The sequence below is a fragment of the Poecilia reticulata genome, chromosome 9 (assembly GCF_904066995.2).
Source record: "Poecilia reticulata chromosome 9, P_reticulata-male-v2, whole genome shotgun sequence".
Classification (NCBI taxonomy): domain Eukaryota; kingdom Metazoa; phylum Chordata; class Actinopteri; order Cyprinodontiformes; family Poeciliidae; genus Poecilia; species Poecilia reticulata.
In genome coordinates this window covers 7,853,790-7,866,456 of record NC_088838.1, presented here as the reverse complement: position 1 = coordinate 7,866,456, position 12,667 = coordinate 7,853,790, and the positions used below count along the sequence as shown (strand labels likewise).

The following is a 12,667-nucleotide window of genomic DNA, read 5'->3' as shown; positions in this document are numbered from 1 at the left end:
GATTTATAATTTTTTATACATTTTTGTTCCTCACTTCACAAATGACAGAAAATATCTTAAAAACTGGCTTTTATTTCAATAATTTTTTTAATGTGAGTTGACCTGAATTCAAAGTCATAATAATTGGAAGCTGTAAAAAAAAAAAAAACGCTCATCTATCAGGATGGCAGCTCTTGGGAGGGCTAACATCAATCTAAACTATGGAAACCTAAAAAGTGTGTTGCTGGGGGGGGAATCCAGATTTTCCAAAATTAAACAATGAAAAAGAAAAAAAAATTGATTTATTGATAAAATCTCTGTACCTTCTCCAGAGTTAAAACTAGCATCTCGACTTGTTGGATTGCCCCTCTTTGAACACTCATCTGATTTGAACTTCTCAAGTTCAAGTTTTTTATTCATATAACACATTTCCAACAACTCGTGCTCTAAAAAACAGTGCTTCACAAACTAAAATAAATTAAATGCACCACAATGAAATACTTTGCGTATTGGTTCTGATTAAGGATATTGGCAAATTGGCTGATTCCTCTCCTTGACCTTTATTAGGAACAGCAGAGCAGGTGGTACATGTTGAACCAATGACTAGTTCCGAGCTGGAAAACGAGATAAAAATGGTCAGCAAGTTCCACAGTTACTTCCCGCCCCAAACAGATACATCACTGGTACAGCGTAATCTGTCAGAAATGGTGGGTGTTCTAAATAGATACCGAGTTGATGCACTTCATTATCAATACAAATCGTTTGGGAACCGTTCAGAACAATACACATTGGAAGTACCGCCTTCTCTGTGCGCCTGCTGGTGTTTGCGGAAAGAGACAGATAAGCCGGCCAGTTATCTACTGAATTCCTGTCCGCTCTGACCCAGCTGGCCGTATTTATCTAAACCACTGAGTCGCAGCTTACTTTTCACATATTTCTCACCTCTTAAAGTGGCAATTAGAAAAGCATTCATACAGAATGATTATACCTCAACACCTGTCAGCATTTACTAAACAACGGACCGCAGAAGCTAATTTGTTGCACTGAAATTTTTTCCGTAGTATGCAACTGATGTTCTCTTGAAACTTTTGATACCTGCTGTAATTAAACTAATAAACACAGACTCCACTTACGCATATGGAAACATTCTTTATTTTTTAAAGGTTTTTTCTGGTTCTAGTGGCCTTTACTTAGTATTGAAACGACAGGAAAGGCATGCGGTGAAGGCCGACAGGTCAGGAACCGAACCTGTGATGGCCGCGTCAAGGACTAAGGCCTCCATGTGTGAATCACATGCTTTACGACTGCCACTGCCCCGCCCAGTTCAATTCAGCAACTTCTGAAGGCGGTTGGTTTTACTGGATTTTAGATGTGGTCGTAATGGAACATAACATGACAGAAGACAATTACCCTGGCAGCGGATACCAGAAAGGTTTAATAGCACCGTAGGACAAACGCATGTGTGTCTGTAGATTTTTCAGTGGAACAACTTGAAATTATTTGTAAAAAAAAATTGACTCATCGCCAATTTTTCAAAGCGCATATAAAAAATATTTGATGTTGAAATACCTAGATACAATGCTACTTGACAAGTTATTGTTTAATCTTTCTTTGGCTGTAACCACAAGAGCAGAGACAGGGAAGAAGTACAGCACCAAGTACCAAGATGGTTTCCACTCTGCATTTTAAGGTGGGTTTGGTGTTTGAACTGTTTAAAGTGTTTTTAGAATCCGTCGCATGTATTTGTGGATTTCAACTATTCGCGGGTGGCTGTGGTCCTTAACCCACTGTGTGCCAGGAGTGGGGGTTCGCTGTACATAACCCAGAGTTTATTCATTCATCTTATCAAGGAAAGAAAATAAATCACCAAATAGCCAAGCCATCTGCGACCATTCATTAAGGAAGGGTTGATATGTTACTACAGAAAAGGTATGCTACTCATACTTAGCATTATGTAACAGATTTAAATGTTCTGGCTGCAGGGTTCCTCTCTCAAAAGTTGGGGGAAAAAAACTCCTTGAGAATGAAATCAGGGCTTTTGCACAATCTTCTGCTCATTTGAAACCCTCCGATCACTTAGCTGGTGACCGGAAGCGGTTCATTTTCAGCTCAGCTGCTCTAATCAGACCCTGGCAGATCCCAGTTATTTATGCTTTCGCTGATAATACAGGCTGCAGCAACACATCCTGTGAACAGCCCACGCATATCCTCGCCGCACAAGTCTTTTCAGGGTGAGCTACTAAGGCAGCCTGTAATTTGTAAGATTGGGACAACAAACTTAATCCGCCACTCATAATAGCCCCACCTGGCTGAACACGCCTAAAGGGAGAACACAGGCAGCCGCAAACCCTTTTTCCTATCTATTACTGGCATCAGTGATGAAAAAGTAAAGCCATGACAAAGGAAATGATAGAATTGCTCATACATGATGACCACCCAGCTTTTAACAGTGGAGAAAAGAGCTTGGAGGAGGCTGATGCACCAACACACAGTGCAGATGATAAATGTCAGAGGTGTTGTGAATGGAAATTATTCATCAGATTTTTGTACAGAAGTTACAAAAGACTAGTTTAAATAGGAGAAAACAATCAGTGGCCTGTGGGGGATTTTCTTCTGACCCGATCCCAGGTGTTGGGACTGATAAGAACTTTTCAACTCACATCCACTGCTCGTCTTGCATCCATGATCAAGCAATTCAGCTAAGTTTTGCACGGAGAATTAAAAAAAGAAATGAAAAAATTGATGTAACAAATCAGGGATTTTCTCTTTCAATTTGATCTTTTCTGCTTCCAAAGTTTGCGATGATGTTCAGTACAAAGGAGAGACTGCCAGCTGTGCCAACACATCTCCATTTCTTTACTTGTTTTTTCAACAAAAGAAAAAAAAAAAGTTTAATTTTACTGTGCCTTAATGTTCAAAGTCAAGTTCTGAGTTTATTCATTATAAGAGCAACTCTCCCCGTCTCTTTTGTCTGCCAGCGATTGACTGGAAACACGTGTTTCGAATCATCAGTGGTAATCACGTTGACGCAGGTTAGTGTAGCCTAGCTTTGTTAGCAAGATGTTAAAAACTACTATTAAAGACTGTAGCTGTATGTTTTGAGCAGTATTTGGAAAGAAATGATACAGGCATGTGCATTTTAGGTGACTTTATCTAGTCACTAAAGTTACTGCTTAACATAGTTTAGCCTTCTTTGAGCAAACATGTCAAAAGTCCCAGTCAGGAGACCTCAGCATCCAAGCTGTTTTTAGAAACATTTGTGAAAGAATGGGCTCCGTAAATACCAGAACAGTACCTGTGCAATAGATCCAGTTTTGAACTCGCTAATAAATATCTCCCCGTGAACCATTAGTGGTAATATAATAAAGTGGAAGCAATTAGGAACAACAGAAACTCAGCCGTGAAGTGGCAGGCCAAGTAAAATCAAAGATAATGAGGTGCAGGGAGCGCCGAGCCCACCAACTTTCTGCAGAGTCAACAGCCACGGACCTACAAACTTCATGTGGCACTCATCATCAAATGCAAAGAGTTGGATGCGGTGGTGTGTAAAGCGCTCCGATACTGGACTCCAGAGTGGTGTAGGTCTGCTCACAAATGTAAAGTTTTGTGCAGACGGTGTTATGGTGCGGGGCTGCTTTTTCAGGAGTCGCTCAGTTCCAGTGAAAAGAAGTCTTGCTGCTTCAGCCCATTAAGACATTTTGGACGACTCCACACTCCCAAGTTGGTGGGAACAGTTTGGATTTCATCTCTTCATTTTCCAAGCAGGGTCCAGGAAGAGAAGGATGGGCGAGACCTGATAGTACTCTTTTGGGATGAATTAAAGTACAGGAGTGTGAGCCAGGCCTTCTGATCCAACACAAATGTCTGACCTCACAAATGCGCTTCTTGAAAAACAATCAAAAATTCCCTGTCAACAGATTCCTAGAGCTTCAGGGAAGCTGTTGAAGCTGTCAAGGGGATCCGACATAAAACAAAAACCAAAACCCAACAACAATAGATTAATGGTGGGCATTTATCGTATCTTTTATCAACTATTGTGATAAATTTCTTACCATGATAAGAATTTTGATAAGATTGGTAATTGGAATTTGTCCAATTTTTAAAAAGCTGTCCGTATTGTCAGGATTGTTAGTTTTACCATTTTATCTAATGTTGGTTCAATGAAAGAATCAATAAATTCAATGAATTTTTTCTCTTCGTTATGTGGCTGGTGTCCTAAACACGTGAATTACAAACGGATGTTTTTCCAAGAAAAGTATCCGTTTGTGGGATATGACTGCTGTGTCATACAGTCAGAGCCATACAGTTCCCTAAAAATAATAAAATGTTCTTATCATCACTTTAATTACCATTACAGCACCACAAAATATCATGATAAAACTTGAAGCCCCCGCCCCTTTTCTATAGATTATGAATCATGATGTCACTTAATTTCTTCATCAAAGATCTGACTGGGACTATTTATCACAATATGTATATTTTTAAACGACTCTGCACTGGTGACAAAAAAAATCCATGGTCCTTACATTCTAGCTGGATTTTATTTATGCCCATCTCTAGAACTAAAAAAACCCACAAATATAATAATGTGAGTCTGTAGGTCCTGTCCAAACTCAAGACTACACATAAAAGCCAGGTCTGACTGTTAAGTGTTCCTCTAATCCAGCAGGTTAAATCATCAGCGGTCATCTTTCACAAAGACACTTGCTGCAATAACACTGCCCAGTTTCTCTGTCCTTTCAACAGAACTTCAAGCTGTACTTGTGGGGGTGGGCCTCTTTTTGTCCCGTTCCCACTTCAGTCTACTGACACTCGATGACATGTTTAGCTGTTGATGAGCTGTGTGGACATATTGTCTTATAATTCACCAAAAGAATAAGTGAATCCACTGTTCACTTGTCCCACAACTCACTTCAATTAGTAATGAATGCCCGCCTCATTCCATCTCAAATAAAACCTTCCGAAACACAAAGCGGAGCACTAAAACAAAGATCAAATTCACTCTCCTGCCACCAAAGAGCTGAATTGTGGACCGACCGCCTCTGTTGCTCTCAGGGGAATAGAATTAAATTCCAAGCTTATTTATGCTGTTCCAAAAATCAACTTAATACAAAAGGGGAACAGAGGACAAAGCCATCATTTACCATGCCCCCTCAGGCAGATAATTGCAAAGATAGTGTGCACCCTATGCGCACGGGAACTAATGCGGTAGATGCAAACAATTTGATACATCGACGGTTTATTGCAGGCCAGCTCTAAGAACTCTGCTGCAGAGCTGACCCGCTCCATAAGCGGAAGAGGATGACTCCTGACAGATGGAAGCCACGGGTCTTCCTCCGCTCCTGATGACCTAAAAATATGTGTGTCAAAGGTAAAGCTCCTTAAATTTAGACATCAGTCACAGGATTCAGTCATCTATAAAGAAAAAGAGTCAGCTGAGGAAGTTCAAAAAGCACTTTTAAAGGCTGCACTTCAGTCGGTGTTTACACGTCTGTAGAGATCATGTTTGAGGAGCAAAAGGAGTGAAAAAGGAAACAAAAAGTATTCATACATGTCACTTGCCCAAACACCAACGAGATTTTTCCCCCCAGAAAACCTGCTTAGCCCAATGGCAGGAGCACTAGGGCAGTCTTCCAGCAGCTCACCGTGTTTCTGAGTTAAGAAATAGTTTGAGTTGAAAGGAAATTTTAAAATTTGATCAGGTTGTTGTGTTATTGGAAGACAGTATAAGCAACATCTATACACCAAAAGGCAAACACTGGAAAAAAACTAAAAATAAACAAACATTCAGCCTGGTGGGGGTGCAAGTAAGGACTGGTGGCCCGCCAGACTTATTATACACTGGAGAAAACCTTGTTCGGTATCTCATCAGGGTTTTTATGAGTAAGACCAACACAAGGCATAATTAGGAGTGTCCTGATACAACTTTTTCACTTTCAATACAATACCAATTTTGCAGCTTTGCATATTGGCCGATACTGATATTGAGCCGATGCGATAACGGCACAAATCAAACATACTTTTATTAATTTTATTGTAGTGTGGAATGCTAAAAATGCTAGATCAAGTGATATTACTCAAACAGAGAACAATAGTCAACAACAATAAGTATGAGAACAACTGACCCATTTACTGTTGACCAGTGGGTCAGCATGCGGGATACGAACACCTCTGGGTAGAAATGATGGGGCGGACTAAATATTGGAGAGGACTGCCGTGCCTAAATCAGAGATTTTAGATGCAGACCGATAAAATATGATTCTTTCTCCGACATAAATATTGGATTGGGACACCTCGAAGTATTATTGTGAAGAGGAAACTTACACCGATTTTTTTTTTCTTTTTGCCATTTAAAATCTGAAAAGTGAGGTTTGTTTTGGGCCATTCTTACTCCGCTACCCTTAAATCAAACCCAATGCAACCAGCTGTCATCAGAATTCACTTATCTTAGAAATCTACTCATCATTTTCCTTCCACTTTGCAACTGTGCAGTAATTTGCATCAGTCTACCACATAAAATACATTTAAGTTTGCTTTTGTAGCACCTCAAACCCTTTTACCGGGGTACCGGGATTTCACTGCACTCACACCCCAATCAGCCAGGCCTGAATATAAGAGCCCTGACAGAATCCAAACAAAAGCCAAAATATGTTCAACAAAACTCGACAGTCTGCGCTTGCCTGTATACACATTATATAATGTCAGGGGCAAAGCCTGGGATTATATACTAAGTGAAAACATAAAACATGAGGTGAACATACTCTCAATGTGGTTCTCATTTCAGCAGTTGGACTCTGCATGCCATTCTCCAACCCTGAGCTGCACAGGAACACCAAAACACGCCTGTGCCATCAAAACAACCCCTGAAAGCCCCGCTGCATGCAATGAGCAATGAAGTTCGGCTTGGAAATAATTTTAAAGAATTAAGTGAAATAAATAAAATAACATAAAGAGTGGATGGATGGTGAAGAAGGGCAGATCGGCTCGAATCGAGATGAGTAAACAAGTCGTGACAGCGGATTCTTTTTTTAAAACTGTCAAACAGGCACATGCGTGTTCCTGCTCAACAATCAACAAAAGTCAGGAGGCAACACGAGGTTATCTGCGTCGTCGACACAAAGTAACGCAGGCTAAATTATTTTAAACACACACGCACACAAACACTTTGAAATGTCAAATTTCACAATGTGTTAGCTTGTTTCCAGCAGTTCGCATGTGGTTAGTTACAGCAGTGCGTTTAGAATGAACACGCAGATGACGCAATAGGTCCATCATGTATCATATTTATCCCAAAATGAAACACAGTTTGTCTTTTTTTTTAAAAATTACTTTAAGTTCTCACAGAGTCAAAAACAACATCGCAAAACTTTGAAGTAAACAGCTGATTAAGTTACTCAGGTGAAGCTCGTGGTTTGAGTGCATGCAGGAGAAAGACACGCTGGAGTAAGACTGTGAATGACTTTTTTCTGTCCTTCTTCTTCTATGTTTTTTTTTTTTTTTTTTTTAATGCAGCAAACAAATGTTAACTTACTTTCTGTGCGAAACATCCCGCAACGAAGAGCAGACATGCTGTCAGTGAAGCGGGCGACGTAACGCAAGTCATTTTCCTCTGACTCTTTGCTGTTTCTCTAACGCGACGCACCAGCGGCCAGCGTCCCGCTCCTCTCTGCTTCCCTCTCGATCACCTGAAGTGTCGGGGGGGGCGCTTCCATCGCTCATGGACCAACCGGAGACCCCCGGAGCTCCCTGCCTCTCCACACGCTTCTGCTGTCAAATAATACGCCTCCGCCCCCTCCTCGCCTGTCTGTACTAAATTATTGCTATTGTTATCCCCGAATTCTCAATTAGAGTGTTAATTAGCTAATTTATGCTAAACGCAAAAGAGTGGGCACACGGTTAAAGATTTGAGTGTTAATCTGTCTCTTATGCGAAGGCTTTGCATTAACTGATATCCCAATACAATAACTAAAGTCTCCCACACACGTTTCAACTCAGGGGCGCCCCTAAAGGTGTTTAAAGAGGTTACAAGGACGATGTCCGGTAGCAGTCAGCGTTGAAGCAACACTGAAGAGGCCTCTGACTGAAGTCTGTCATGACATCCTAACAGCTCAGTATCTGGGGAGGATATTCCTCGATAACATGTCCTAGATGACACCGTCAGTTGTCGGCCAGCACTGCTAATCTGCCTCATTTGTTTGTGTCACTTCTCTTTAATGTCTGGCCGTATGCACACACCTTTTCCAAAGTCACTTAGGGTACATCAAGGCAGATGTCAACTTCAACCCTGATTGTCCGATGTTGAACTGTTTTGAGTTCAGAGATCAAATATTTTCTTAACTATTGAATAAAGTCAATGAAAAGGCAGATTGTGATCAATTCAAAGCTAAAATTCAGCTGGACTGACTGTGTGAGTAGTTTTTATTTTATTTTAACTTTTCACCCAAATTAGTGTTTGGCTCTCCAGCAGTTACCATACCTTTTTTTTTTCTTTTTAAACAGCATCAAAACTGAGACCATGATCACAGCTCCACCTATTTATATTTATATCTCTGTGTACTTTCTGATTCTTCTCAGAGCTTCAACTCTCATGTAAAATCTCTGTCTCGTTCCTGTTTCTTTCACTTAGAAAGCATTTCTAAGCTGCAACATATGGCCTCTTCCGCTGATCTGGAAACAATTATTTGCATGCATTTGTGTCATTGCGGTGGGATTATTGCAATAAAATTAATGGGGAGAAATGGGTGGGTGGGGAGGGGTGCAAATGCAATCTAGACTCCTTTAAGACCACTGAAATAAGCCTTTAATTTGCCACTGACTTGTGAGGTTAGAAACCAGTTTCATAGATGCTTCTTCAGCATCGTCAGCCACCAGCAATGTAGAGTAATATCTTCTTGTGGAGCTTACAACACAACGCATTAAATACCAATATACACTCCATACGACTGGCAGAGAGCCATGTCAGCCATATTTAAAAAAAAATTAAATAAAAAAATTCACCAATGGGAAAAAAAATCATTTGTGGGAAAAAGCTGTTTGCGAAAGAAGAAGAAGAAAAAAAAACTAGGTCTAATTGTAAAGGATATGATTTATTTCGACCAGAAAAAAACAAACCCTATCTAATCATTAGATCAGAAAGATAAAAATCTACTCGACATTATGTGTGCTTGACGTGAATTAAAGTAACTCCACAGACTTTAATTGCAAGGCATCATCTTGTCAACTACTCTCATCTAATTTTTTTACCCATATATATATATATATATATATATATATATATATATATATATATATATATATATATATATATATATATATATATATATATACTTTCGTCATAACAGTAAATTTTAGATTTGTATTTGTAATTCCTCATATTACCGGTAGATGGCGACAAAGTAACCAGAATGGCATGAATGAATTTATTGTGTATGCCTCGAATTAATTTTGCGCTTTTGTTTACATTTATACATTTCATATCTGCGCAATAGTTGTATAGATGTATGCTAATATTTTAATAAGATTACATAAAATATATTACAGCACACTACAGCGCTACTTTCAGAGACTTGAGTATGGTTTTCCTATTAATGTTAAATATGCCTTTGTGACGGGTTCCTGTACAACTACCCCGGGGTTTTAGCCAGTGACTGTTATTATTAAGTAGTTTGAAACGGTATCGCTCTTTTTTTTCAGTGGACGTGGTTTGTGAGTTCTGTTCACAAAAAAAAAAAATCTAGGAAGTCCGATTTTGAAGATTTTGTAGCGATAATATTTATTCAGTTCCCAAAAGGAGAAAAGAAAGGCGGGGAGATATGCAGGCAACCTAAAATCGGATAAAAATCACAGTTTATGTTTGGTGCATACTTGTATTTAAAATTATTCACGCGAAGTCAATGTACAATCAGGGACTACCCTGATTGTATTTACATTTACATTACATTACATTATCATTTACACTAGTAAATGATAATTAGCTCAAACCATGTTTACTGTTGATGGGACATGCTTAAACAGAAGGGTAAATGTGGCTTAACTCCAGTCCTCGAAGCAGAATCTGGTTTAATCTTATTACATAAAGCATATATGATATAACAGGGGTACTTTTTAGTGCACTTCACGCACTCAGTGAATCATCTGGGCTAAGGTTCATGAACTGACACCAGAGGTTTAAAGCGCATCTCACATGAGAGTTACACAGCTGGAATGCGGCGATCAGCTGCAAAGCGCAAGAATGAAGACTAGAGATTCAAGAGTAGACTCTACATGACTCTTGCGTCAATGTTGCTGCCATGTTGTGAGTGGCATCTTTGAGACAAACGTGAAACTGTGAGGATTTAGCAGCACAGGGACCCTCTGTTTCCCAGGACATGTCCAATTGATAAATGAAAAGAAGGGAGAAACAATCAACACAAAATTCTATTTCTTTTTATAAACATACATTGATAAAACAGAAACACAATCCATGGGAACTTAGGAATATAACCAGTGTTTGTGAGAATGTTCAGGATGTTTGGAAAGCTTTCTGCAATTTCTCTGCATTTCTTAGTTTTGTCTCAAAAAACACATTTGATGTCAACCCCCCAATCTAACTATTGAACAATGGTGCTTGCATTAGACTGGCCATAACATAACATAATATATTGCTTGTTTTCTGTTGTGTTTCACTTTCACTTACATGTAGTTTTCAATTTTGGTTGCCATTTCTTTGATTTGTCTTATTCAGCCTCTTTTCTTTTAACGATGGGAATTTGCTTGGGATTTTTGCCAATAGCTTGGCCTCACATTTGTGGTTTTATTTGTCTTCTTCTTTTACAGTGCTCACAGGTAACTCCAGACATTATTTTACCACTTTGGAGCCCAAAGAGGAGACGTGGGTCCCCCTTCCAATGGGCTCACCACCTGTCGGAGGGGCCAAAGGGGTCGGGTGCAGTGTGTACCCGACCTCTGCGCTCTGATCCTCGGCTGCAGAAGCTGGCTCTTTGGATGTGGAACGTCACCTCTCTGGTGGTGAAGGAACAGGAGCTAGTGTGCGAGGCTGAGAGGTTCCGGCTAGAAATAGTTGGCCTCACCTCGACGCATGGCTCTGGTTCTGGAACCAGTCTCCTTGAGAGGGGCTGGACATACTTCCACTCTGGAGTTGATCACGGTGAGAGGCGCCGGGCAGGAGTGGGCATACTTGTTGCCCCCATCTCGGCGCCTGTATGTTGGGGTTTACCCCGGTGAACGAGAGGGTAGCCTCCCTCCGCCTACTGGTGGGGGGACGGGTTCTGACTGTTGTCTGTGCTTAAGGGCCGAACAACAGTTCAGATTACCCACCCTTTTTGGAGTCCTTAGACGGGGTACTGGAGAGTGCCCCTCCTGGGGACTCCCTTGTTCTACTGGGGGACTTCAACACTCACGTGGGCAATGACAGTGAGACCTGGAGGAGAGTGGTTGGGAGGAACCTCCCCCCCTGATCTGAACTCGAGTGGTGTTGTGTTGTTGGACTTCTGTGCTCGTCACGGATTGTCCATCACAAACACCATGTTCAAGCATAAGGGTGTCCATAAGTGCACTTGGCACCAGGACACCCTAGGCCGCAGTTCGATGATCGATTTTGTCATCGTTTCATCGGATCTGTGGCCGTATGTCTTGGACACTCGGGTGAAGAGAGGTGCGGAGCTGTCCAATGACCACTACCTGGTGGTGAGTTGGCTCCGGTGGTGGGGGAGGAAGCCGGTCAGACCTGGCAGGCCCAAACGTGTTGTGAGGGTCTGCTGGGAACGTCTGGCGGAGTTCCATGTGAGACGGAGCTTTAACTCCCATCTCCGGCAGAACTTCGAACACATTCCGGGGGAGGTTGGGGACATTGAGTCTGAGTGGACCATGTTCCGTGCCTCCATTGTCAAGGCGGCTTATCGGAGCTGCGGCCGCAAGGTTGTTGGTGCCTGTCATGGCGGCAACCGTCAAACCCGTTGGTGGACACCTTCGGTGAGGGATGCTGTCAAGCTGAAGAAGGAGTTCTATCGGGCCTTTTTGGCCTGTGGGACTCTAGAAGCAGCTGATGGGTACCGGTGGGCGAAGCAGCATGCGGCTCGGGTGGTCACTGAGGTAAAAACTTGGGCGTGGGAGGAGTTTGGAGAGGCCATGGAGAAAGACTTTCGTATGGCTTCGAGGAGATTCTGGTTCACCATCTGGCGTCTCAGGAGGGGGAAGCAGTGCAGCATCAACACTGTTTATAGTGGGGATGGTGTGCTGCTGACTTCAACTCGGGACGTTGTGGGCCGGTGGGCAGAATACTTCGAAGACCTCCTCAATCCCACCAACATGCCTTCTGTTGAGGAAGCTGAGCCTGGGGACTCTGGGTTGGGCTCTCCAGTCTCTGGGGACGAGGTCGCCGAGGTGGTCAAAAAGCTCCTCGGTGGCAGGGCCCCGGGGGTGGATGAGATCCGCCCGGAGTTCCTTAAGGCTCTGAATGTTGTAGGGTTGTGTTGGCTCACGCGACTCTGCAATATCGCATGGACATCGGGGGCAGTTCCCCTGGATTGGCAGACTGGGGTGGTGGTCCCCCTGTTTAAAAAGGGGGACCGGAGGGTGTGCTCCAATTACAGGGGAGTCACACTCTTAAGCCTCCCTGGTAAGGTCTATTCAGGGGTCCTGGAGAGGAGGGTCCATCGGATAGTCGAACCTCGGATTCAGGAAGAGCAGT

At 42.0% G+C, this 12,667-nt stretch overlaps 1 protein-coding gene across 1 annotated transcript in view; it reads right to left on the bottom strand.

Moving 5' to 3' along the window:
- The window catches only part of LOC103469731 (uncharacterized), a 33,365-nt gene extending 25,101 nt beyond the window's left edge, over positions 1-8,264 (bottom strand). Inside the window, exon 1 of the mRNA XM_008417615.3 lies at positions 7,511-8,264. Within this exon, the coding sequence (XP_008415837.2) occupies positions 7,511-7,582 (72 nt within the window). The 5' untranslated portion in view covers positions 7,583-8,264. The remainder of the gene's footprint in view (positions 1-7,510) is intronic.
- Between the last annotated feature and the right edge of the window lie 4,403 nt (positions 8,265-12,667).